We start from the raw sequence: 26543 nt of genomic DNA on the forward strand, positions 1-26543 counted from the left end.
TCCCCCCCCCTGCCGGCCCCCCCGACCCGACAGCGCGTCCGGCCGGGCCTCCTGGACCCCGGCCTGCGGGGCGCCAGGCCATCTGGGGCCGCTCAACTCCGGCCGCAACTGGGCCGGCGCCACCCACCCTGTGACCTGTCAGTGAAGTGCTCGGATCGGTTCCCGGCCCCTCTTGGCCGATACTGAGGGGTCTTTAAAGGGTACACGTTGGCCGCCAGCAACGTGGTGCCTGCGAACTGGGGGCGATTTAACGGTGACAGTCTGCAACTGAGCTTCATCCTCAGCCCGGCTTCCCTGGACGCTGTGGAGAGCTAACGCAGTTTGTCTCTACTTGGATATTTCTCAGGAGAGAGCCTATAGCATCCTCGGAAGGGATGTAGCACAAACGTATAAAAGAGAGGGCCGAAATGCAGATAGGCAACAGACAAGGCCGTAGAGTGTGTGTGCAGCATTGGCTCATCTTACCCCTTTTCCTACTTTTCCCAAAACTTACTTTTTTTGAACAGTGAAAACCCAAATTTCATTACTGTGTTGTGTAGATACATTTAGATTTTTCTGTTCTTTACTTGGCTGACTTTTCCTCGGTTTTCTCCATAATGAAAATGTAACATATAGGGAGAGATAATGAAATGAAGTCTGTCTTTTTCAGGTTAATGATAGTAACTGCACATCTTCCTTAAGGGAAGGTTAGGTTTATCATCATGTTGCTGGCTGTCACAGAATACTTAAGGAAGTTTCTAGGCGAGGCCAAGGGATCTCAGTGGAACCAAAATTAAGGAAGAGAGAGTGTTTTATAGAGTCCGTTAGAGATAAAGTTAGATTTGGCTTTGAATTGACGTTTAATAGCAGAACAGAAATGTATGTTTCTTGTTTTCTTCTCTGTCTACTGCAACCAGTCATTTTATCTTGGAGAAAACAGACCGAGAAGTACACAGGCTGCTGCACAAGTTGTTCTGAATGTTCCTGAAACAAAAGTAACATGTTTGGAAAACGGACTCAGAGTAGCCTCTGAAGACTCTGGGCTCTCAACATGCACAGTGAGTGACTTTGACAACCATCTCTGTGTGACCCTTCATTTTGGAGAGACAAAATTGTTGATTCGAATCTTCAGCCCTTTAGTGGGCTGGTGGTTGAAAACGGTAGCAGTTATTTTACTTCGATGGGTTTCTCTGAATTGTGAACCTTTCTAACAGTGATAACTTCCTTACTGGATGCATATATGCCCTGTTTCACTGTCTACACCTGATTCTTGTAGCCTGTATTATTTATTGTTTATTGTAGTTATATTATTTATTGTTAGTACTACCAATAACTATGAAAGAGATATATAATATTTGCTAGGCTACTCTTTGCAAGGTGTTTTTACATATAAACGGGCTCCAAAAGTTTCATGGAAAAAATGAAAGTACAAATTTATTTTGGTATAAAAATACATAAATGCATTTTCTATGAACTTTTGGAAGACTCTTCATAAATCTTACTTGAACTTTAAGCCAATTCTTGTAGCAACCATTATGTTTTAAAATAATCAAAGCAGGTTCAGAGAAGTTAAGGTTACACCACTAATACATGGTAGCCATGATTTGGCATAAGTTTTCTGACAATCTCTGATATTCTTTCTTTTTAAAATGATTTATTTAGCTTTATTTATTCATTCATTCATTTTTTAATTTGACCAGAGAGACACACACACACACAGAGAAGGTGAGAAAACAAGCCACCAGGTCCAGGATTTGAACCATGGTCAGCCATGTGGGAGCATCCAGCACCTTAACCACCACGCCACCCGCCGGTCCCAATCTCTGATATTCTTTATACTACGATTCTGAACTGGCTGTTGTAATGAGTTGGGCTAAAAATCTGGGGCCTTAGTGAAGTTGGCAGATAGATAATTGTAGTACCCAGCAGTAATCTGATGATTAAAATTTTTAAATCTTATAGTTTGTAGGAATTAACTGTCAATTCACTCAAGAAAACTTTAGTGTTAAGACCAGAAAGCATTTGTCAATAAAAGGAAAGAGACTGCCCTCAACCTCCAAAAAAGAAATAAAAATGTTTGCCTTAAGTGTTTTTTGATGGCATTAAGGTTGGACTCTGGATTGATGCTGGAAGTCGATACGAAAATGAGAAGAATAATGGAACAGCTCACTTTCTGGAGCATATGGCTTTCAAGGTAAATTGTAAGACTTGTTTTGCAAATTCATTTCTCTTTAAGAGATAATAAGATAATAAGCACAAAATCTCATTTTTATAAGGCAAGTAGAACTATTTCAAGAAGAAAGCATGTTTTACTATTTTTCTAGGATGATATCCAAAATAGTAGCTGATAATTGTAAAGTTGAAGCAAAGGTGTTTCCTTTGTGATGCACAGATTGTCTGAGTGTGTACCATTTCTGAAGTTTGATGTATTTTAAGAATCAAACATGGCCTTCATGAAATTATGTCCTCTATATTCATTATCCCAAGTATTTAGAATAGATGAAGGATGAAAACAGTATCATAATTTGCTTTTTGTCTTTTATTTCTAGGGCACCAAAAAGCGATCCCAATTAGATCTGGAACTTGAGATTGAAAATATGGGTGCTCATCTTAATGCCTATACTTCCAGAGAACAGACTGTATATTATGCCAAAGCATTCTCTAAAGATTTGCCAAGAGGTATTATTATTATTATTGTTCTACTGCAGATAGTGTAATTTTCACGAAGTCTTGGAAATAATTTGGTACTGTTTTTGTTTTACCTGTTGTAAAAGAATAATCCCCAGAAATGTGAAAAATGAAGTTAACTTTGGATGAGAGGACAGTCATTTATGTTTCCTACAAATATGACAAATGATACCAAATATATCAATATTTCAGGCTTGAAGACTTGCACAAGCAGGCCCCTAACACTTGATTTAAAACTACTTCCTCCAGAGCCATACCTGTGAAATAAAGTATTTTTTTTTATCATTTTTACTCCTTGTTTGATAACAAAAACTACTGGACCTGAGCCAAGTAAGCAAATGTTCACTTACAAGATTGTTGGAAGGGACCAGCAGATGGTATAATGGCTATGTCACAGGACTCCCCTGTTGTCGACCGTGGTTCAAGTCCTGGACCCGGTGGCTCACACTGGGCGCATGTGCGTGCATGCATGCGTGCCCAAGATCCTGAGAGGAGAATGGAGAAGGGATTGCGGTGTGGCCATCCCCCCTGGGGGATGATTTCTCGCTTTCTGTCTTTCTGTCTCTCTCTCTTTCTAGCGAGCGCATGCGCCCTATAGCAAAAACCTCTCCCCAAAAAAAGATTGTTGGTAACTTTTTCTGCAATTAAGGATTTTGTTTTTATTTTGTAAAAAGTTCATTTGATAGCATAGCATTTTGCTGTAGTTACCATGTTTTTAGAGTGTTTTTTTTTTTTTTTTTTTTTTGGAGAGATTTTCACTGTAGGGCGCGTGCGCTCGCCAGACAGACAGAAAGAGACATAGAGACAGAAAGCGAGAAATCACCCCCCAGGGGGGATGGTCACGCCGCAATCCCTACTCCTCCATTCTCCTCTCGGGATCTTGGGCACGCACGCACACGCGCCTGGTGTGAGTTTTAAGCCACCGGGTCCGGGACACGAACCGCGGTCGACCACGTGGGAGTCCAGCGACATAGCCATTACGCTAACTGCTGGTTCCCGAGTGTTTTAAATATTATAGAAAACATTTTCCTAGTGGAGGAATTAACAGTAAAATTTAACAGTTATAGAGCTAATTGGTGACATCATTAACTTTAAAAAAAAATTATTCAATTTTACTTTTCATTATAATTGTTACTTATTTTAATTCACCAGAGAAACACAGAGAGAGAGGAAAAGTGAGAAAGCAAACCTGTGGGTCAGGGACTTGAACAGGTGTTGGCCCTGTGGGAGTCCAACACCCCAACCACCACATCACCTGCTGGCCCTAACATCATTAACTTTTAAGGTCCTGATTTGGTCATAGTTAACTTTATTACTTTGAAATCTTGGATTCCTAATAGGCTTTCATTCCTAATGTTTGCATGGTACTTTACACAAGGACTTTTGCGTAGTTATTGTCCTTTTATCTGCATAATAATCAGGTGGGTGTCTTCACTTGGCAGTTGTGGAAATTGAGGTACAGAGTTGGAGTTACCCAGGATCACATAGCTAAAGAAGTGGCTTACCAGGGACTCAAATGCAAGTTTTCGAATTCAGAATCATTTGCTTGTCAAAACACCACCAGCTTGTCCTACAGCCCATGTGGTAGATACAGTGAGGACATCCCACTGGGGTGTGCTTTTTCTTTCTCTTTTTCTCTCTTGTCTCTGGCTAGTGTGCATGACTTCTGGTGACAAGAACAACAAACCCCAAGACAAAAAACTCAGATTTTGTAAATAAATTTATTATGGTAGTCTAAGTTATGCATTAAAACCCACAAAATGACAACAACACTGGGGCTGTGTTGCTTTGAATTACAAAACCAAAGCAAGATTTTAATTATTTTTTTAGAAACATAATTGTCCCAGGACTAATAAGGGACTAAGAACAAAGGTCTAGGCCAGGCTTCTTTACAAAATTTATTCTAGCCCACTTCTTATTCTACACAAAGAGCAGGGAAAGTGAAAAAGGGAAAGACAAAGGGGAGACAGAAGTGGAGAGACCTTTTTTCCCTTCCCTCTGGCTTCAGGCTGGGAGAAGACCTGCCAGTGAGAGTGAAAGAGCAGAGCTTCTTAGAGGAATCCAAAGTGGAAAGTGCTCTTGGAAGCAATTCCAATTTGGGGAATTTTCTTGAGGTCTTTAATCCTCTCACCTCGTGAAGCCTGGCATATGAGGCAATGTGTTTAGGCTAGAGGGCTTCAAATTTTTATGATCACTCATACTTATTGATAAGAAATCTGATTATACATCCTCAATATATGTGTATTGATAAGTTAAATACATGTACTATTATACTAACATGTATAGTATTAAATGTATGTTAAAAGAAGTCAAGATTTCAAATCATACATTCAAAGATGTAGGAATGCCGGGAACCAGCAGTTGGCGTAATGGCTGTGTCGCTGGACTCCCATGTAGTTGACTGGGGTTCGCGTCCCGGACCCGGTGGCTTAAAAAAACTCACGCCGGGCGCGTGTGCATGCGTGCCCAAGATCCCGAGAGGAGAATGGAGGAGAAGGGTTTGCAGCGTGGCCATCCCCCCTGGGGGGTGATTTCTCGCTTTCTGTCTCTATGTCTCTCTCTGTCTGTCTGGCGAGCACACATGCCCTATAGCGAAAAAATCTCTCAAAAAAAAAAATATGTAGAAATGCCCTACTTTGGAAACTACCAGTTTAGACTACTAAATTCTTCTCTGTCTGTTTGTCTGCCTGTCTGTGGGACCCCTTCTTCACCTATCTTGGATTCTGGTTCTCATTTGAACAGATGAGTTTTGCTGATAGTTTTTTCCCTTTGGTGTGATGTCAGCTCCAGCTTAACTCTAGCAATCTGTTTTGTTATGTTCTTGATACTAGAATAGCTGGTTCTGAGATAAGGCCCCTTAGAGGGAATTTAAAACAGGGAACAGAACTTACAGTAGAGTGAAAAAAAAATTTAAGCTTATTTTATATCGAATACAATTTAGATTGTGATTGCATCTGTATACTAATACTTCAAGAATGATTTAGGTTTCTATTCTTTGGAGAGGTATGTAGTTTTTCTGATCAAATTACTTAATAGCCTGAAGTGACATCCATCACTTCCCTTTTGACTTTTTTGTAAATTAGAGTTTGAGAGGACACAATTCTCTAAATGATTTATTCGTAGCATATTTTAGATTTACAATGATTCTTTGCCTCCTTTATATTCCAGCCTTGAAAGGATGGCTCTGGAAATCTGGATAGTAAATTCTTGGTGATGTGAACCCTCTGTACATACCTAGATGTTCTCAGGCTAATAGAACTTTCTATCTTGTAATTTTTTCTTTTTTTTTTTTCCAGAGGTTCTCGCTATAGAGCGCGTGCACTCGCCAGAAAGACAGAGAGACAGAGAGACAGAACGCGAGAAATCACCCCCCCAGGGGGGATGGCCATGCCGCAATCACGTCTCCTCTGTTCTCCTCTCAGGATCTTGGGCACATACGCCCACCCCCGCGGCGCGGGCGGGGAGCCACAGTCAACTATATGGGAGTCCAGTGACATAGCCATTACGCTAACTGCTGGTCCCTCTATTTTGTAATTTTCATACAAGAAAATCTATAAAATATATACAGATTTCCACCTCATCTTTGAAGCAGGCAGAGTCATTACAGAGTGATTACAAATTTAGGATTTTCCCCAGGCTCTTCTGTATCACAGGGGTTTATATATTATACATTTTTAATTTTAATGTTCTGTTAGGTTTATTATATATATGGAAAATTTCTTTCTCATTTAGTCAGTAGTGAGTGATGGTCAGAATCATATTTTCTGAAATGGGCTTAATAGATTTTACTTATTTATTTATTTTATTTAACTTTATTTATCTGTTTTTATTTGACCAGAGAGGGACAGAAAGAGAGAATGAAAGCCGCCAGGTCCAGGAATTGAACCACGGTTGGCCATGTCCAGCACCCTTAACCACCATGCCATCTGCTGGCCCTGGCTTAATAGATTTTAATAGGGAAAGTTAAAATTCTTAATGTTTCTTATGTGTTATTTTCAATTAGCTGTAGAAATTCTTGCTGATATAATACAAAATAGCACCTTAGGGGAAGCAGAGATTGAACGTGAACGTGGAGTAATACTTAGAGAGATGCAAGAAGTTGAAACCAATTTACAAGAAGTTGTTTTTGATTATCTTCATGCCACTGCATATCAAAATACTGCACTTGGACGGACAATTTTGGGACCAACTGAAAACATCAAGTAGGTATACCTTTCAGATTATTCTGGAGTAGGAAAAAAATTAATCTGTTGTAAAATTTGCATTCATAAACTTTCAAAAGTATGTTTCAAAGTTATTTATTTCTCTGATAATCTGAATGAAATTATAGTTAGCTATGTTTTTGTACCAGCTAACTCCCAATGTCTGGGCTTATAAGTTACTTCAAGATTAAACAGGTTGACTCTTGAATAATGCAGAGGTTAAGGAGTGCCAACCTCCTTTCAATTGAAAATCCACATATAACTTTTGACTCCCCTAAAACTTAGTTATTAATAGCTTACTGTAGACCAGACCTTTACAAATAATATGAACAGTTAACAAATATTTTGTATAGTATATGTGTTCTTAATGAAGTAAAGTAGAGAAAACATTGTAAGAAAATCATACAAAATACATTTACTAGGCATCTTTAAAAAGTTCACAGAAAAGTAATTATGAAAAAGCTATGCATAAATTTCAAGATTTTTTTTTTGCACCAAAATAAACTTGCACTTTAATTCCATTTTCTGTGACCTTTTTGAAATAATATACAATGCTATACTGTATTTTAAAGTGTGTTTACTGAAAAAAGAAATTCACATATTAAACCTGCATAATTTAGACATGATCAAGTGTAATGATATTAAATCTGTTCTTTTCCATGATACAAAAAAGTTGAAGTTCTTTGATACTTGTTGCCTATGTCCTGTTTCTGACTGCATTTAATTCCTAGCATATCTTTAAGGTCCAGCTGGATTTCAGGTATATTATATTAAGATCTATACTTTTGTATTTCCTTTTAAAATTGCTTTACTTTATTTATAGATCTATAAATCGTAAGGATTTAGTGGATTATATAACCACACATTATAAAGGACCAAGAATAGTGCTCGCTGCTGCTGGAGGTTAGTCCATTTAAATTTCTATAAACATTTTAAACACAGTTTTGTAGTGGTGTGCTGATCAGTTTGATCCTGATGGGAGATCTAAGAGGCTTAATTTACAGAACAAATTGTTTAAATATGTTATATAAGGGGAATGTGGAGTACTAGAACCAGAATTTATCTTCTTTTCTTTTTCTTTTTTTTTTTTAAGAGGTTATTGCCACAGGACATGTGTGCTTTCCAGAGAGACAGACAGACAGACAGACAGACAGACAGATAAGACAGACAGATATAGTGAGAGGGAAAGTGAGAAATCACTCCCCTGTGGGAATGGCCATGGTGCAATCCCTTCTCCTCCTGGAATCTTGGGCATGCACACACACATGCCCATCGTGATTTTCAAGCCACCGCCGTCCAGAACTCGGAGTGAGTCGGTCAAGTGGGAGTCCAGTGATCTAACCACAGATGGCGCAGTGGTTACTTTATCTTCTTTTTAGGTTTCATTTATAGAAAAATGTAATGAATAAAACCTAACTGTATATACATAGCAGATTTTACTTGAAAGAAAAGATCAAACAAGACTTTTATACCCAGAAAACGTTGGTTAAGTATCTCAAACATATTATTCATTGTGGCTCCTGACTAAATCAGGTTACCTTTGTATGGTGGGCAGTGGAAACTGAAGTCTTGAGTGAGTAACGTTTCTAAGGTGACTGGTGCTCAGTGAGGCTTAAACGTTAGAAATTGCCATGGAGGGACCAGGAGATTGTGTAATAGTTATGTTGCTGGACTCCCACAGTCAACTGTGGTTCAAGTCCCAGACCCAGCAGCTTAAAACTCACGCTGGACACATGTGCATTCATGCCCAAGATCCAAGAGGAGAATGAAGAAGGGACTAGAGCGTGGTCATCCCTCCGGGGGGATGATTTCTTGCTTTTTGTCTTTCTGACAAGTGCACACACCTTATAGTAAAAAACAAACAAACAAAAAACAAAAACCCTCTAAGAAAAATTGCCTTGGAAATGAATTTGGAAGACTTGGTAGATGGGACCTCAACAACCCAGGGGTCTGGGATCTCTCTTCCATTGCTGGTGGCATATTCTGGTTTATAGGCTCATTTTTTAGATTGCTAAAGTTAGGGTATCATATATTTAGTGACCTGTCATAGATTCACACTTTATCTTACATGGTACATGAACACTGAAATTCAATTAAATAGGCCAGTTGAAGTCTATGCTGACCTCTCAGTTACGTGTTGGCTACCATTTAGCTCTTCTAGCTTAGACTTTGGGATGTATATAGCTTTTATTTGCCAAATAAATTTTTGTGTCCTAGCTTCATATTTTAAAAAATATAGGTTTCCTTGCCTTTTTTTTTACTTTTTTTTTTTTTGGAGAGATTTTTGCTCTAGGGCGCGTGCGCTCGCCAGACAGACAGAGAGAGACATAGAGACAGAAAACAAGAAATCACCCCCCAGGGGGGATGGTCACGCCGCAATCCCTTCTCCTCCATTCTCCTCTCGGGATCCTGGGCACGCACGCACACGCGCCCGGCGTGAGTTTTAAGCCACCGGGTCCAGGACGCGAACCACGATCGACTACGTGGGAGTCCAGCGACATAGCCATTACGCTAACTGCTGGTTCCCTTTCCTTGCTTTTAAATTGGGGCAAGTAAAGGGGCATTGGAACAGGAGCTGAAGATCTGACATATCCAACAAGGAGTGTTAGTGGGAGAAGGTATTGACATGTTGGGAGCAGTTGTCATCAGATGCTGAGAACCATGTGCATATTCATGGTTTCTCACTCTTGTGTCTCTGGTATTCTCATACTAACACAGTCTTTATATAAACTGTTTCGTTATTCTCTGGGTTTATATCTAGGGTGGCTCCCTACATAGTGATTCTAAAAACAATATGCTATATGTCATACATTGTCATGCTTTACACAACTAACTTGTTTGGAAAATATGCATGTTAAATTGTGATTTTATATTGTAATAGACTGTTCTGTGTAAAGAAATAGCATTATTATTTTTTTTAAAGCACTTGCCTAATATGTTTTTTAAGTTTATATTTGTGTGTAAGAATCGTTCACTGATAGTCTGGATATAAGGTATACTGAATCTAGGTAATTCCTTTTTGGGATGGCAAGTAGTGAGCCTTTGGATACTTATAGGTGTATTTAGAAATTAAAAACTTAAAAAAAATTTGTTTTATTTATGACACACTTTTTTTTAAAGAGATTTTTGCTATAGGGCGCATGCGCTTGCCAGACAGACACAGACAGAAAGCAAAATATCACCCTCCAGGGGCAATGGTCATGCTGCAGTCCCGTCTCCTCCATTCTCCTCTCGGGATTTTGGGCATGCACACACATGCACCCAGCACGTTTTTTAAGCTGCTAAGTCTGGGACTCGAACTGCGGTCAACTGCATGGGAGTCCACCAACATAGCCATTATGCCATCTGCTGGTCCCCATGATAAACTTTCAAAGCTGTGTGTGTATGTGTATGTGTGTGTGAGTGAGAGACCAAGAAAGAGAGAGAACCCTGATAGGGTTTCATCAGGCTGTAATCTCTCTACCCCAGCCCTCTAGCTTGTTAAGTCTCTTGGGTATGTGCATGCCTGGCATATTTTCAAACTGACCCAAGGTTCTGAATCTGTGGTTGGCTATGTGGCTTCTGGTACTGAAGTTCACTTTACTTGTGTCAATGGGTTAAGCCCAGAAATTTAGATATATTGTTTCTGAGTTCTGATGGCAGCTCAGAAAGTGAAGTTTATAAAGCCCATATTGTATTATTTTCTGCTTTAAGAAATAATTTATTGAAAATTTGACCTTTGCTTATTTCCTAGAGCTACTTATAAATTAATATAACAGGATTTCATATGCAAAGGATATTTTCAAGCCTGTTATCCTTAGCTATGAATACATTGGTATGTTGATGAAAACAATTTGCTTTACAAAATGAGAAAGCTGTTCAACCCCTAGTCTTATGAATCGCAAGGAAATAAGTGTGCTGTGTGAGTTTTCTCTTTATTTAGCTCTTTGTGAGTGCAGACATAATAGCTCAAATATAATGTGTAATGGACTTCACACTGTATCACCTAGAGTTTACTATAAACTAAAGTATTGGTAGTTAGTTTTGCTTGACTTAATGTTGCTAGATATGTGTGAGAATATTTTCCTTCATTTTAGGTGTTTCCCACGATGAACTGCTTGCATTAGCAAAGTTTCATTTTGGTGACACTTTGTGCGCTCACACAGGAGAAATTCCACCACTGCCACCTTGCAAGTTCACAGGAAGTGAGGTAGGACAAGGCTTTTAGCTAGTATTTAATCTTTTGGGGTTTTTGTGTTATATTTACAAATGAGTGTACACAATATGCATATTTCTGTAATAGGAAGAGTAAAATGGAAGTCAAAGGCTTAAACTGAAACAAAGAGAGAAAGGTGGACGCATTTGCATACATTACTACTATTTCATATCACAGTTGAGTATTTCTCATCTGAAATGCTTAGTACCAGAAATGTTTCATATTTCAGGTTTTTTGGGGATTTTGGCATGTTTGCATATACATACTGAGATCTTTAGTGGATGGGACCTCCAGGTGTAATCATGGGTTCATTTATGTTTCATATACATCTTATACACATAGCCTGAGGGTTTTGTCTATTTCTATATTGGAGCATCTGGACTGTGACTTGTCATGAGGTTAGGTATGGAATTTTCCACTTATGGTATCTTCTTATCAGTCAGAAAGTTTCAGATTTTGGAGCATTTCAGATTTTTGGATTAAGGATGGTTAAACAGTCTTAAAGCACTTGTCTTTCCCCTAAGGGGAAAGTTATTTCCTTTCTTTTTCCTTTTCTTTTTTTTTTCTAAAGAGAGATTGATTTTTGCTATAGGGCACATGTACTCACCTGAGAGACAGAAAGTGAGAAATCACCCTCTGGGGGATTGGCCATGACATAACTCCTTCTCTATTCTCCTCTTGGGATCTTGGGCACGCACGTACATGCACCCAGCGTGAGTTTTAAGTCACCAGGTCTGGGACTCAAATCATGGTCAACTGTGGGGGAATCCAGTGACGTAACCATTACACCACCTGCTGGTCCCAAGGAAGCAAGGTTTTAAGAGTATTATAATCTGGTATTCCTGTGCTTTCTTTGTTGGCATTTCACCCGTTTATGTATTGTAAGATATAAAGTAATCTTTTAATTTAAAAAGCCCTGAAGTTTGCTTTTCCCACGAGGTTTTTTCTTGACTACATTCTGCCCACAGAGTATTTCTAGGGTGATTGTTACAACCAGAACTTGCAGACAGTCTGCTGCTCGTTAACTGTAGTGTTATGCTTTATTAGGCACTTAGTATGCCACATAAAGGATCATGCTCAAAATACTACCCGAAAAGAAGCACAACGTTGGCAGCTGCATAGAATAGTTGCTATAGCAGTATAAACCTTTAATGTTAATACTAGTTTAAGTTTAAAAAGAAAAATTCAGATTAAGAAACATAAAATATTGAGGGATCAGCAGATAGTCTAATGGTTACATAATTGGACTCCCACACAGTGGACTGTAGTTCAAGTTCCAGACCTGGTTGCTTAAAACTCACACTGGGTGAATGTTTAAAAATCTCTCTTAAAAAAGAAAAAAAGAAACATAAAATACTGATTTCTACCAGTGAAATATACAAACCTTATTGACTAGGTAAACTACCCGGTGCTATGTATTATTTCACATGGAAATCTTTTTTTAAAAAATATTTATTTTTTGTTATTATTTAATTTGATGAGAGAAAGTGAGAGAACAAGCTGGCAGGTCCAAGACTTAACCATGGTTGGCCATGTGGGAGTCCATCACCTTAACCACCATGCCATGTGCTGGCCCCTCACTTGAAAATCTTGTGGTGACAGTCATTTTTCATTAACTCATGAAATTCTTGGATAGTCAGAAAAGTCAGTGACACATTTTTGCATAGAAAAACATGAAAAAAAAATAGATTTTGACTTTTCCGACAACCTAGTACATTAAATTATATAGTGTAATGAGAACTGATAGTTAAAAAATGGTGTTCTGGTGAGCATTCTAACTTTGTAATTAATGGGACTGGTGAATAGGCTTCCTTCTTGTTGAGCATGTTATATAATGGAAATCTCTTTTTATTTTTTGGGAGAGGTTTTTGTATAGGGTATGCACGCTCGCCAAAAAGACAGAGACAGAGAGACAGAAAGCGAGAAATCACCCTCCAGGGGGGATAGCCACGCCACAATCCCTTCTCCATTCTCCTCTTGGGTCTTGAGCACACACGCACATGTGCTGGTGTGAGTTTAAGGCACCAGGTCCGGGACTTGAACCGTGGTTCACTACATGGGAGTCCAGCAACATAGCCATTATGCCAACTGTTCGTCCCTATAATGGAAATCTTAACTAGGACTTTTTTTTTTTTTTTTAATCTTAATTAGATTCGAGTGAGGGATGACAAGATGCCTTTGGCACACCTTGCAATAGCTGTTGAAGCTGTCGGTTGGGCACATCCAGATACAATCTGTCTCATGGTTGCAAACACACTGATAGGCAACTGGGATCGTTCCTTTGGAGGAGGAATAGTAAGTGATTTTAAAATTTTTCCATAATTAATGAAAGATTATTGAGTATTTCTAAGTGTAAATTCTTTTTAAAACACCCCACCTTTTAAGTGACAAAACTGCTTTATACTATAAATTTGAATTTTAAAGTATAAACTGGCCCTAGATTGCATCTGGGCTACAAAAGTTTTTCTTTTTTCTTTGTCACAGAGTTTATTAGGTAATTGACCAAATTTGAGTAAGAACAGAAGAGGCAGTTAATAGTACTATATCGGTATTAACATCCTACCTTTAATAGTGTTGAAGAAAGAAAATTAATTTCTTTGATTTTGAGAAGGCCACACTAAAGTGTATCTTTAGGAGCAAAAGCAGCACCCTATCTGCAACTTACTCAAACACTCAGAAAAATATGTATAAAGGGAATGTTAAAGTGAACATGGTAAATTGATAACATTAAAGGAAATTCAAATAAAGGGGATAGCTCATACTATTTTTGCAACTCATAAAATCTGAAATTATTTCTAGTGTATAGTTTTATCTGCATTCAAAGATTTCTCCAAAATATCTTTCACATAGGTATCTTAGGTATTACATTAAACATACGTAGTCAGGTGCCCTACATATTGATAACAGTAATGTTTTAGTGCAGCTACTATATTAATTATATTCATTAGTTTTAATTATGAATTTCCTTGGGGATGCATCGAGCCAATGAGATTAGCATAATTCTTAGCCTATGCCCTTCACTATTTGCCATATGCCTTTTTTTCTTTCTGGAAATTTGGACATGTATACCTACACTTCTCTCAAACTATTTTTTCCTTACAGAATTTATCTAGCAAGTTGGCCCAGCTCACCTGTCATGGCAACCTATGCCACAGCTTCCAGTCTTTCAATACTTCCTACACAGATACAGGATTATGGGGACTGTATATGGTTTGTGAACCAGCCACGGTTGCAGATATGCTACATGTTGTTCAAAAAGAATGGTGAGAAAATAGCTTAAAAATTTTGTCTCAAATTCATATTTAGGCCAATTTCCTCCTTCTGCTTTACTGTGATTTTTAAAATGACAGTTTTAGCTTTTAATTAAGAACTAGATTATGCCGTGACAGTGGTGACCATGTTTTTAAAGATTATAGTTGTTCTTCTAAGCCTCATGCAAACCTGATTTATACTATAGGATATTCATAATCTTTCAGAAGGAGATTACTTTAGAAAGCTCCTAAAAGTTTAAAAGTCAACTGGAAGTTGTTTGCTCTAAAATCTAAAATCTGGCTTTGGTGCCAGCAGGTGGTATGGTGGTTGAGGCCCTGGATTCCCACTTGGCCGACTATGGTTCAAGTCCTGAACCTGGTAGCTGGCTTTCTCACGTTCTCTCTCTCTCTGTGTCTCTCTGGTTAAAACTAAAAATTAATGATAAATAAGTAAAATTAAATGAAATAATTACTCTTTTTAAAAAAGTAACCTGGCTTGGAATGGCAGTGTTGTGCATGTAAATCTGAAGTTCCCACTGCTAAAAGAAAAAGTATTTTAATTAAAAACGAGTATGTTGAGTTAGTAGTCAAGCAGAAGGGCTCACGGTTTCTTTGAAAACTTATTTAGAAAACTTACTAACCACCATTCCTTTTGCCACAGGGCATGTGTGATTGCCAGAGACATAGGGTTTGGGGGTTAGGGGGGTAAAAAAGCATCTCCTAGGAGGATGGCCACACTTCAGTCTCCTTTTCTCCATTATCTTCTTGGTATTTTGGGCATGTACAAACACACACTTGGCCTGTTTTCAAGTTGCCGGATCCGGGATTTGAACTGTGCAGTAGGCCGTATCAGATCCAGCCTCCTAACCACCATGGCACTACCACTGTTTATTTTTCTTCTTAGATTTTTGCTATAGAGCATGTCTCATCAGAGACAGAGATGGAAAGTGAGAAATCACCTCCCCAAGGGGGATGGCCACACTGCAATCCCTTCTCTTCCATTCTCTTGGGATTTTGGACATGCATGCACACACAGCCAGTATGAGTTTCAAGCCACCAGGTCCAGTACTCAAACCACAGTCAACCATGTGGGAGTCCAATGATGAAACCATTATGCTATCTAGTAGCCCCCACCTCCACTATTCTTAAGTGGCTTATATTTCTCTTAAGTGTTAGTCACCTGGGGTGTAATTTTTAATTTACTCATTAGCTTCTAGTTAGATTCAACGGATTATTTTGAGAAACCAACAAATGACCCACCGACCTTTCCCCTGGCATGTCAGACCCTGATAAATGGGGATTCATTAAGTCTCAAGGTGATAATACCATTTCTCTAAATAACAGTCATCCTGTCTATTTGTATTGGACTTTTGTCTGTTAATGTGCAGTTAAGACAATTTTATGTATCACTTCTGAGAAATTAACAATGTCAGAGAAAATGAATCAGTATTTGTTTTAATTAAAAGCAATTACTAAATTATTAAATTACTGAAAGTAATTTCAGTTTTTTTATAAATTGAAATCATAATCACTTGTATATTATGGTATAATAAGTAGAATATAGCAACCTATCTTTCTTCAGGTCATCAACTCATAAAATACTAGGTAATTATTTTCTAACTACTTAACACCATTGTTCCAAACGTAATTTCTAGGATGCGACTCTGTACAAGTGTCACTGAAAGTGAAGTTTCACGGGCCAAAAATCTTCTGAAAACAAACATGTTGTTACAGCTTGATGGTAAGAATAAATACTTAAGTTCTGTTTTTACATGGTTGACCTATATTGCAATACTTAGGTTTTCCTTCTTTTTAAAAAGGTTCAACTCCAATTTGTGAAGATATTGGTAGGCAAATGTTATGCTATAATAGAAGAATCCCTATCCCTGAGCTTGAAGCAAGGATTGATGTAAGTAGTTAAATAGGCCTTAGATACTAGTGAGCCTTGTGTAAAAAGATTCTTATTTACAGAAGCTGAAAATACATATGCTAAATCTTGCTTTAGTTTTTAAAAGTTCTGGGTATGAAATCTGTCTTTTTAAGAAAAAGCTGTGAATGATACAGTATCCTCCCTATTTTAGGCCGTGAATGCCCAAATAGTTCGAGAAGTATGTACCAAATATATTTATGATAAGAGTCCAGCTATTGCTGCTGTTGGTAAGCCTGGCTCCTTTTTACCTATGTAGAAACTTGGCCAAGTACTTTTCCTTTTACTAATTTAGTTTTAACTGTCTTCTTTTTAATCCATAGGTCCCATTGAACTACTACCAGATTTTAGCCAGATTCGGAGTAACATGTCCTGGCTTCATGATTAAAACGCCCCTTGTCAAAATATTTTGAACATATATATTTATAAAACTGAGAGTACGTTTTGGGCTATTAATCCATAAAGAAAAAAATAAAAATGAACATTATTTATTTGGAAATTTGAATGGAATATTGTGTCATACTTTCAAAGCGTAACATTACCACCCTGAAGGTTGTTTTATATAAATGGTTGATCTTTGTACTCTAGGAAATTATATTGGAAGCAGCATACTTTGAAATTATTACCATTAAGTACAGTTTTAAGAATGAAAAATTTATACAGTATTTCAGTTTTATTATAAAAATGCACACATAACAAAGATTGTCATGAAGTCATTTCTTGGCTCTAGTTGCATTTAGTACTTGTTCTTGAGCAGCTTTCTTAGCTTTTACCATCTCAACGAGTTCCTAGGAAGGGAAAAAGGTGTGATTTAAATTAAGAAGCTGTTAAGAGTTAAAGAAAAAAAAACATATCTAGTATTTAGTGTAAATATGTAAGAGTTGAAACAGACATCTGGTATTTGATGTAAATATGTGGAAGTATTCAAACTGTGTCTGTAAATTAAAGACATTACTGAAAAGGTTGATTTCACTAGTGGTCAGAGCTACAAAGTTTCTAAGTTTGGACACAGCTATATAATAATATTGGCCCCATAACTACTGTGGTATCAAAATAAGCATAATAATACACTATTACTAAATTGACAGACATCAAAATGCTAACTATAATACAAATTACAATTTAAATGAGTCTTAAACTCTCAAAAATCTACAACCTTATATCGTTTCATGCAGTCCTTCTTTGTCCTGCCAGGCACAGCTTCTGCTATTTTTTCCCATCTTTCAGGTGTATTTACTGGGTATGTTTTCAAAGCCTGTTCTAAAAGCTTCTGTTCTTCTGTCGTCCAAGGGGTGAAATCTGTGCATGGACCTGTTTAAGAAAAAATTTCATGTGAAAACTCTTATCCTAATTGGCAGAAAATTATCTTGGAATGCATTCCCAGATGCTTAGGTATCTTGCTAAGTACCCATTCCAATCTGAGATGTGTAAACAAACTTCTAGAGATGAGATAGTACAATGTAAACCACTGAGTGTTAATGAGAGAGAAAAAAAATTATAGGTAGCTTACAGTCCAGAAAATTAAACGTATCAAAAGCTTTTAAAACACAGATTAATAGACAATATCTGCCTTGTATAGCCTGGTCTCTTACAACTTCATATTATGCTAACCAGATTTTTTTTTTTTAATCTTCTTTATACAGTACAGTATGGCTGTTCAGCTCAAAAATACAATAACAGGTCATTTAGGATTTCTGATAAACATAGTTCCTTACAGAATAGGAAAAAGAGCTGCCTCACAGTTATAAAGATTTTTGCTAAATGTGACCTTGGAAACCATTCTCATTTCACAATGGAGGAAAACAGCCTAGAAAATTAAGCCAAAAGCCCAAGGTTTTGTTACCATAGAAGGCCAGATTAGACATTGTTATAGTGTGGGAGTTCTTTTCACTATATCCACTGAAATCTTGTGAAGCCAATGCTTATCACCTCTGACAATTGCTAACACAGCTTTTCAACCTTGTGTAAGTGACAAAACATCTAATTTAAGTGTCAGAAATAAATTACTGAAGGATGGAAATATATAGCCCAATTCCATAGGTAAAATGAGAATGTTATAATGATAAAAGTTGATTTGGCTATTTCTAAGTTAATAAACTATCAGCATTTTAGTTATTTAAGACTATGCAGTGGGGCCTAGACAGTGGTGTAGTGGTAAAGGCACTGGACTCCACATGGCTGACTGTGGTATGAATCCTAGACACATTGGGTAGATGTGCATACGTGCCCAAAATCCCAAAGGAGGATGGAGTAGAAGGAACTGTGTTGTGGGAGTGACTTCTCACTTTCCCTTTCTCTCTCTCTCTCTGGAGACTGCCCATGCCCTATGGCAAAAAACTTTAAAAAAAAAAAGGTTATACAGTGAAAATATAATAGCACCTATACTGCCAACACTGTGACAACTACTTGAAATTTTATCTGTGAAATCTAGTACAAAACCTAGAAACTGAAGTAATCTCCTAATTAAAAGAGAAAACACCAACTGCTCAAAACAAGGCATAGAATTATATATGGATTTGAAGGCAGATTAAGAGCTTTTTCAAGGTAGCTTTTATATTTTTAATTATTTTTATTCAATTTTATTCACTGTTATTTAAAGTTGACCAGAGACAGACAGAGAGAAAGGGAAAGTGAGAAATCAAGCTGTCAGGTCTGGAACTTGAACCATGGTCAGCCATGTGGGAGTGTCTAGCACCTTAACCACCATGCCACCTGCTGGCCCCCAAAGGTAGCTTTTAGATTCTGGGAAACCTTTAGTTAAATTCTCTTTTATTAGTCCAAAGCCTCCCCTAATCCTATACATTTAACACATTTTCTCTCTCTCAGATAAAAGTGACACTACAATTATTTTTTGCTCTTCTCTAGTTACTTCCCAATACCCACATAAATGGAATGTTACAAAATCCCTATAAGAAATCTCTATTAAAAAAAGAAACAACAAATAAAAACATGGTGCCACCTGTTGTTTAATAGTACAATTGAAGGGACCAGCAGTTGGCGTAATGGCTATGTCGCTGGACTCCCCCGTAGTCGGCCACAGTTCGAGTCCCGGACCCAGTGGCTTAAACTCACGCCGGGCGCGTGTGCGTGCGTGCCCAAGATCCTGAGAGGAGAAAGGAGGAGAAGGGGTTGTGGCGTGGCCATCCCCACTGGGGGGTGATTTCTCGCTTCCTGTCTCTATGTCTCTGTCTGGTGAGCGCACGCACTTTATAGCAAAAACCTCTACAAAAAAAGAAAAATAGTACAATTGAAGAGGGAGAAGCCTTCACATTAAACCACTGAAAGAGTTGTAAAGGAGTCATACCCAGATATTAATAACATCACTCACCTCTCCTCACAGAATGGATACTAGTTCTGAGCATAAAGGTCACCAGCTGCTACCAACATGAAAACAAACTCAAGACAAGACTGAGAATAGAGCACTAATATCTGAATGTATGTGGTATTTTGTGGAGGAGATAAAAGAGTAAGAGAATAAACTTTAGAAGCACCCTCTAGGTGTTCTAAAATGGCCATTCTTATCTTTATAAAGAGCCAAATTAATAACCAGCTCAAAACACCTCTAATTTTTGCAATCTGGTTTTTCTTCCTTGATAGATTTTTTTTTTTTTCAATCTGAAACTTGGGGATAATAAACCAGACTAAGATACAGATAAAACTAGAACGTTAGAAGACAAGGAATACAAGTAAAACAGGGACAGCTTATCATGTTGAGCCAAGTCTATTCATCTAAAAACACAGCTGGAACTGTGACCTGGAAAGCATCTGTGAATTAATTTAAGGAAAGGAAGGATTGTTCACTTACAAATACAGTGTAGTAAAAGAATATTTTTCACAAAACAAATGTTATTCAAGTTTTTGTCACAGTAGGAAAAAAGTCCTTGTCACATCCTAAAACATACACACATGAACAGAAGTTTTATAATATGCACCTGTGTTATAGGTGTAACACCCACTGCTCTTTTCTCTTCACTGCTTGCAAACCAGTAGTTTAACAAACACTGGTCCAGAGCAGTCAGATCAGCTAGCACATCCAACACAATGTCAGCATCCTAACAGTTTTTAACTTTGAAATAAATTCAGAAGAGTAGGAAGAATTTTTCTGTATACTCTACCCACATTCTCCAAATGTGAACATTTACCCAACTGGCTTTTTTCTCTCTCTGTATACATACATACATACATACCCCCCACACATACACATACACACACACACACAGATGTACTTTGTCCCGAACCATGTGAGAATAAGTTGCAAACATGATGATGCCTTTTTATTTTTTTGGAGAGGTTTTTGCTACAAGGCTTGTGTATTCACCAGAAAGACAGAAAGAGACAGAGAGACAGAAAGCTAGAAATCACCCCCCAGGGCGGATGGCCACGCTGCAATCCCCTCTCCTCCATTCTCCCATCAGGATCTTGGGCATGCATGCCTGGCATAAGTCCAAGCCACCGGGGTCTGGGACTTGAACCACTGTCGTCTACATGGGAGTCCATCGACATAGCCATTACACTAACTGCTGGTCCCACATGATGCCTTTTTTACTCCTAAATACTTAACACTTTTCTTAAAAATAAAGACATCTTCTCACAGAATTATAGTACATTTTTACTATTTTTTTTTTTGGAGAGGTTTTTGCTATAGGGTGTGTGCGCTCGCCAGACAGAGACAGGAGACAGAAAGCGAGAAATCATTCCCTGGGGGGATGGCCACGCCGCAATCCCTTCTCCTCCATTCTCCTCTCGGGATCTTGGGCACGCACGCACATGCGCCCAGTGTGAGTTTTAAGCCACCGGGTCTGGGACACAAACCGCAGTCCACTACGTGGGAGTCCAGTGACATAGCCATTACGCTAACTGCTGGTCCCAGTACATTTTTAAAAGTCAAGAGATTAACTTTGATAAATTATTATTATTTCTTAAGTTGTCTCAATAATACCCTCTAATACTGACTTACAAAATCCGATAGACAAAATAAACACAGCCTCTCTGAAATGGAAGAACTGCAATTCTCCATTATTAGTGATGGAGGAATTGTCTTGAAAATATTTTACATCCAGCTTGCTAAACATTTTATTTTCTAATCACTCTGAACACAGACCCTAGATTTTATATATCTTCAAGTAGCCTGGATGGATGACTAGCATTTTCTACTTCCAGAAAGACAAAATTTAATTACCTTCAAATCGTTCTGAAGGTGTGGCAGTATCAGCTTGAGGTACCACCCCATGTTCTTTTTTAAACTTATCAAAAGCCTTTTTGTTTATGTCATCTTTTTGATGAGGGTCTGAGAAATTAAAAACAATTCACACAGATTATCTCAAGTAATCTTTAAAAAATACATATTTAAGGTAACAAATTGACTTCTCAAAACTGTAACTCACCAAGTTTTTGGAGACTCTTTGCTTTGCCAATAACATCTTTGGCAGTTCTCTTGACTCCAGAGGAAGAATGTATGTTCATGTAGTTAGCAATAACTTCCCATCTACAGCAACCAATATAATAGTTTAATAATATTAAGAAAAAAACACAATAAAAACCATTACAGTTTTACTACATAAGGGTCAGTTATAATATCCATAGAATGAGCTCCAAATTGGTGGTTTAATTTTGCAACTATTTTAGACTTTTTTGCTACAGGGTGCATGTGCTTGCTGGAGAGACAGACAGAAAGTGAGAATTCACCCTCCAGGGGATATGGCCATGTCACAGTTCCTTTTCCTCCATTCTCTTCTTGGGATTTTGGGCACACACACATACATGCCCAGTGTGCATTTTAAGTTGCCAGGCCCTGGTCTTGAACTGTGTTGGCCATGTGGGAATCCAGTGACATAACCATTACTCCATCTGGACCCTAACTTTGCTACTATTTTAAATTACTATTGCCTGGACAAGTTTTTGCTTTTTATGTTTAAATCAATTTCTATATAATCTTAATTTTAACTTTATTCAAAACCTTATACATCCTATGTATAAATCAACAGAAGTAAAACCACACATTTGTCTATATTCCCAGAATAACAAATCTTTTTTTTTTTGGAGAGGTTTTTGCTATAGGGCACGTGTGCTCGCCAGAAAGACAGAGACATAAAGCGAGAAATCGCCTCCCGGGGGGGATGGCCACTCCACAATCCCTTCTCCATCAATCTCCTCTTGGGATCTTGGGCGTGCACACACACGCGCCTGGCGTGAATTTAAGCCACCGGGTCTAGGACTTGAACCACGGTCGACTACATAGGAATCCAGTGACCTAGCCATTACTCTAACTGCTGGTCCCCCCAGTATAACAAATCTTAAGAAATAAAGATAAATCATTCTGAAAACAAAGCCTTACTTTCCTCACACAGACTGAGAAGGAGGCTGGATCTCTAATGCTTCTTTGAGTTCTAAACTTAAACTCTAAAGTAAGTTCTGATTTGAGCTGAGAAGCGATCAAGCGAGAGTAAGATTGTGAAAGAGAAACTATGGAACACAAAAATCTAAGCCCAAGCCCAAGGAATGACAGAAGCCAACTTAACACTCAAGGTTTATGTCTGATGATATTCAATTTCCTGAGAAGCAGATGGAGCATCCTGTTCTGTATATATACATGTATATGGTGTTGGTGCAATGGATAAGACTAGCAGGTTCAAAATGTACCTTACTTGGGAACCAGCAGTTAGCGTAATGGCTATGTCACTGGACTCCCACGTAGTCGACCGCGGTTCGAGTCCCAGACCCAGTGGCTTAAACTCATGCCGGGCGCGTGTGCGTGCATGCCCAAGATCCTGAGAGGAGAATGGAGAAGGGATTGCGGCATGGCCATCCTCCCTGGGGGGGTGATTTCTCGCTTTCTGTCTCTACGTCTCTCTCTGTCTGGCGAGTGCATGCGCCCTATAGCGAAAAACCTCTCCAAAAAAAGAAATAATGTACCTTGCTTTTCCCACTTTCCTCTGTGGCACTGAATTTAGTGGAAGACAATCTGTTTAGGCTCAAGCTGATCTCTGGGAATCTCTGCTATAACCAATGCTGTTATTTGGATGTTTACCCGTGTTATCTCTAGGCTCCAATATGTGCTGAAGAGAAGTTTCATTTAAATCAGTACCTTGAATTTGTTCCAGCAGGGAAGAGATTCACAGCTTTAATTAATAATTGCAGATCATCTTCTGACCAATTTTTACTGCCATTTCCACTTCCGCCAGTTGACTTCTCTGCATTCTTAGATGCTTGTCGCATACGAGCCTCAGCTTCCTCTTTTTCTTTTCTAATTTGCTCATTTATTTCTTCTATCTACACAAATATCATAGTTAAGTCAGGGACTACACTTCTTTTTGGGTCAGGTTTTGAGGTCCTCAACTCTCAATGTAATCTTGAGCTCTAAGTGTCCTCCTCATTCTGACCCTGTAACTCCTCTCAGGTCAACTCCAAAACCAGTATCAGCTTTTCACTCTAGCTTCCAGGTTTCACAGGTCTTCAGCAATCAATAACCACCCCACAGCTGTCTGATCTGCCCAGTGAGCAATTATGCAACTTACATTTGCGTTACACATGACTATACTTGCCAAGCAGTGTGTAACGCAAATGTAAGTTTAAAATAGCAGCTCAGAGAAGTTAACAAGGTCAAGTAAAGATTTTCTTTTACTTGTACATGTTTGAGGATAGACTAAAAGGAACAACATACAAAGGTAGAATTTTAAGATAAAACAGACTAGTTTACCTTTTTGTACAGAATAATTGAGATGATTTGAAAGGGTGAATATGAGCTTAAAGAGAGGTTTAACCATGTGAGCTGCTATTTTAAAGTCATCCTTGATTCATTTCTCCCTTCTAACCTTTAGAACCAGTCATAAGATCCCAATAATGTGAACTTTGAAAAGTGTTTCTCATTTCTTTCTTTCTTTCTTTTTTTTTGGAGAGGTTTTTGATATAGGGCGCATGCGCTCGCCAGAGAGACAGAAAGCGAGTAATCACCCCCCAGGGGATGGCCATGCCACAGTCCCCGCTCCTCCATTCTCCTCTAGGGATCTTGGGCATGCATGCACACATGCCCACGTGACTTTTGAACCATGGTCAACTACATGGGAGTTCAACGACATAGCCATTACACTAACTGATGGTCCCAAAAGTGTTTCTCATTTCCATCATCATTTTCATAGTCCAGGCATTTACAATGAGATTCTTCTAACTAGTTACTTTACATATATGTGATGCATCCTGCCCACAAATGCCAGATTAAGTCTACATTGTTGAATCCTCTGCTACTCACACACACACACACAAAAGCAGTAATGCAAATGGTGATCATTAAAAACCTGCTTAATTTGGCTCCACTTTTCCTAACTAACTTTATCTCCCATTCCTTCCCCCCTGTAACTTTCTACTCCTATATCTTTGTAGTTTATGATGTTCCCCTAACTTTTTTATTTTAATGCAATTCTTTCAAGGCTGGTTCAAACCCTTCCTTGACCACTCAGACCTGGAGTTGGCACTTCCTATCTAACTTACAGCATTTACTGTGTGCCCTACAATTTTTTATCTTCATCCTTCTCTTTTTCAGTACAACTGTTCCTAAAAGCTTTTGTGGCCGCAATAGCACTAGGCATTCTTCAAATGCACTTAGGCATATATTTAGTAGGTACTAATGCTTCTTGAACTGAATTGAATTTCTGAGCCTGTTTCCTCATCTGTAAAATAAAAGGTGTAGACTAGACCAAACAAAGGTCACTTCTGGTTCTACACCTTATTCTATGAAAATGCTTGAGGAGTAATTAAAACAATTATTTTTTTTCTGACAATGATTTTGCAAAAACTATAATTAATGTACTAGATACCACAAATCAAACACTATGCATCATAAAAACCATACACATTATATCCAATTTAAATCAATATCAATACTTAACTAGGAACAGAACGTAGCAGTGAACACAAAGATAGCCAGACACACTTTTCCCTTAGCAACAGTGTATCACTGGTGAGGTAAAAACAGAATTAAATGCTAAAGGTAGAGGTGACAGGTTCTATTACCTGTTTTTCCAAAGCAGCCTTTCCTACTTCTTTTGTAGATGAAGTAAGTGTTTCATTCAAACACTGTAAACTAAAGGGAAAAAAAAAAGGGATGAAACTTTATCCTACGCCCAAGAGAAGACTTCAATAGCAGTTACACAGGTATACCTTGCTAGTTCAAGCCGATCACAGAGTTTTTCCACTTCTTCCATCATTTTAACCCGCTCTGCCTCATTGTCAGAAAAGTGATTCCAGGACTAGAAGCACAAACACAAATACTGTCATTTCATATCTACTAACACAGAAGAATACATTCATCAACACAATTATAAAACATAAGCTTCTCAAAGAGGTTCTTGACATGAATATACATAATGGCCTTCTGGCTATATCTCCATCTGTTCTCCCACGAATCTTTTGTATCAGGTAATAAAAGGCATGAATCAAATGGGTAAGGGAGTAATTAAAAAGATGGGGCAGAAAACTTCTAGATGTTAAAAAAGTCGGAACTGTTCCTCAAAGAATTAGTGTAAAAAGGAATTCTGTAGGATGACTTAAAATCTCTTTGTTTAGCTGCCTATTCTATTTAGTGTGTGCTGAACTGTAAACTCTACTGAAAACTTTAATGTGAAATTAAAAAGAATGTGCTAAAAGAACAAGAGGTATGAATGAAAATTCTGATTAACTAAAGATTATGCTTGGAATGGAGGAGCACAATGGATATATAAGATGTAGCTGAAAGTTCAAGTTGATCCTGCAATGATAGGATTAAGAGCATTGAGTGCCTCCCCACCAAACCATGCAGCTGAAAATCCATTTGTAACTTTTGACCTTTAGAACTTATAGCTTACTGTTCCCCTGATGCTTTACTGATAGCATACAGAATTGACTAACACGTATTTTGAATGTTATAGATGTACATTCTCTAAGTAAGCTACAGAAGATATTTAGAAAAATCATAAGAGAAAAATACATTTCTAGTACCATTCTGTATCTTCCAATACATTTATTGAAAAAATAAATCTATGCATAAGTAGGACTATACAGTTCAAACCTGTGTTGTTCAGGGTCAACAGTACTTCCCATACATTAAGCTACTGCTACACAGTTTCCCATTCCTCACATCTCCTTGCTTTCATAAGCCACGTAGTCGGGCTCTACCTAAGGTTCCAATGCTTCTTTTACCGTTGACACTTCCCTAGGTATCCAAAAGCACCACTGACTTTCTTCCTACCTGTCTGGTCACCTTGTTCAGGCTTCTCTTCCTCTATCAGGGTCTTAAGTTTTGTTGTTTGCCACAGTCCACCCTCTACCTT

The 26543-nt window shown here is 38.1% G+C and overlaps 2 protein-coding genes across 4 annotated transcripts in view; one reads left to right on the top strand and one right to left on the bottom strand.

Moving 5' to 3' along the window:
* The window catches only part of PMPCB (peptidase, mitochondrial processing subunit beta), a 16940-nt gene extending 199 nt beyond the window's left edge, over positions 1-16741 (top strand). Inside the window, exons 2-13 of the mRNA XM_006140787.3 lie at positions 897-1037; positions 2087-2173; positions 2529-2658; positions 6671-6869; positions 7693-7772; positions 10946-11058; positions 13216-13359; positions 14167-14327; positions 15971-16056; positions 16136-16224; positions 16397-16472; positions 16566-16741. Of these exons, the coding sequence (XP_006140849.1) occupies positions 897-1037; positions 2087-2173; positions 2529-2658; positions 6671-6869; positions 7693-7772; positions 10946-11058; positions 13216-13359; positions 14167-14327; positions 15971-16056; positions 16136-16224; positions 16397-16472; positions 16566-16630 (1371 nt within the window). The 3' untranslated portion in view covers positions 16631-16741. The remainder of the gene's footprint in view (positions 1-896; positions 1038-2086; positions 2174-2528; positions 2659-6670; positions 6870-7692; positions 7773-10945; positions 11059-13215; positions 13360-14166; positions 14328-15970; positions 16057-16135; positions 16225-16396; positions 16473-16565) is intronic.
* Positions 16715-26543, bottom strand: part of DNAJC2 (DnaJ heat shock protein family (Hsp40) member C2) — a 37001-nt gene continuing 27172 nt past the window's right edge. For all 3 annotated transcript variants that reach the window (XM_006140788.3, XM_006140789.3, XM_027773369.1), the window contains exons 11-17: positions 25396-25484; positions 25249-25318; positions 23327-23511; positions 21627-21727; positions 21422-21529; positions 17399-17553; positions 16715-17030 (exon numbers count right to left, since the gene is read on the bottom strand). In XM_006140788.3, coding sequence (XP_006140850.1) covers positions 16956-17030; positions 17399-17553; positions 21422-21529; positions 21627-21727; positions 23327-23511; positions 25249-25318; positions 25396-25484 — 783 coding nt within the window. In that variant the 3' untranslated portion in view covers positions 16715-16955. The remainder of the gene's footprint in view (positions 17031-17398; positions 17554-21421; positions 21530-21626; positions 21728-23326; positions 23512-25248; positions 25319-25395; positions 25485-26543) is intronic.

This window comes from Tupaia chinensis, unplaced genomic scaffold, assembly GCF_000334495.1.
Source record: "Tupaia chinensis unplaced genomic scaffold, TupChi_1.0 Scaffold000044_1, whole genome shotgun sequence".
NCBI classification, from domain to species: domain Eukaryota; kingdom Metazoa; phylum Chordata; class Mammalia; order Scandentia; family Tupaiidae; genus Tupaia; species Tupaia belangeri.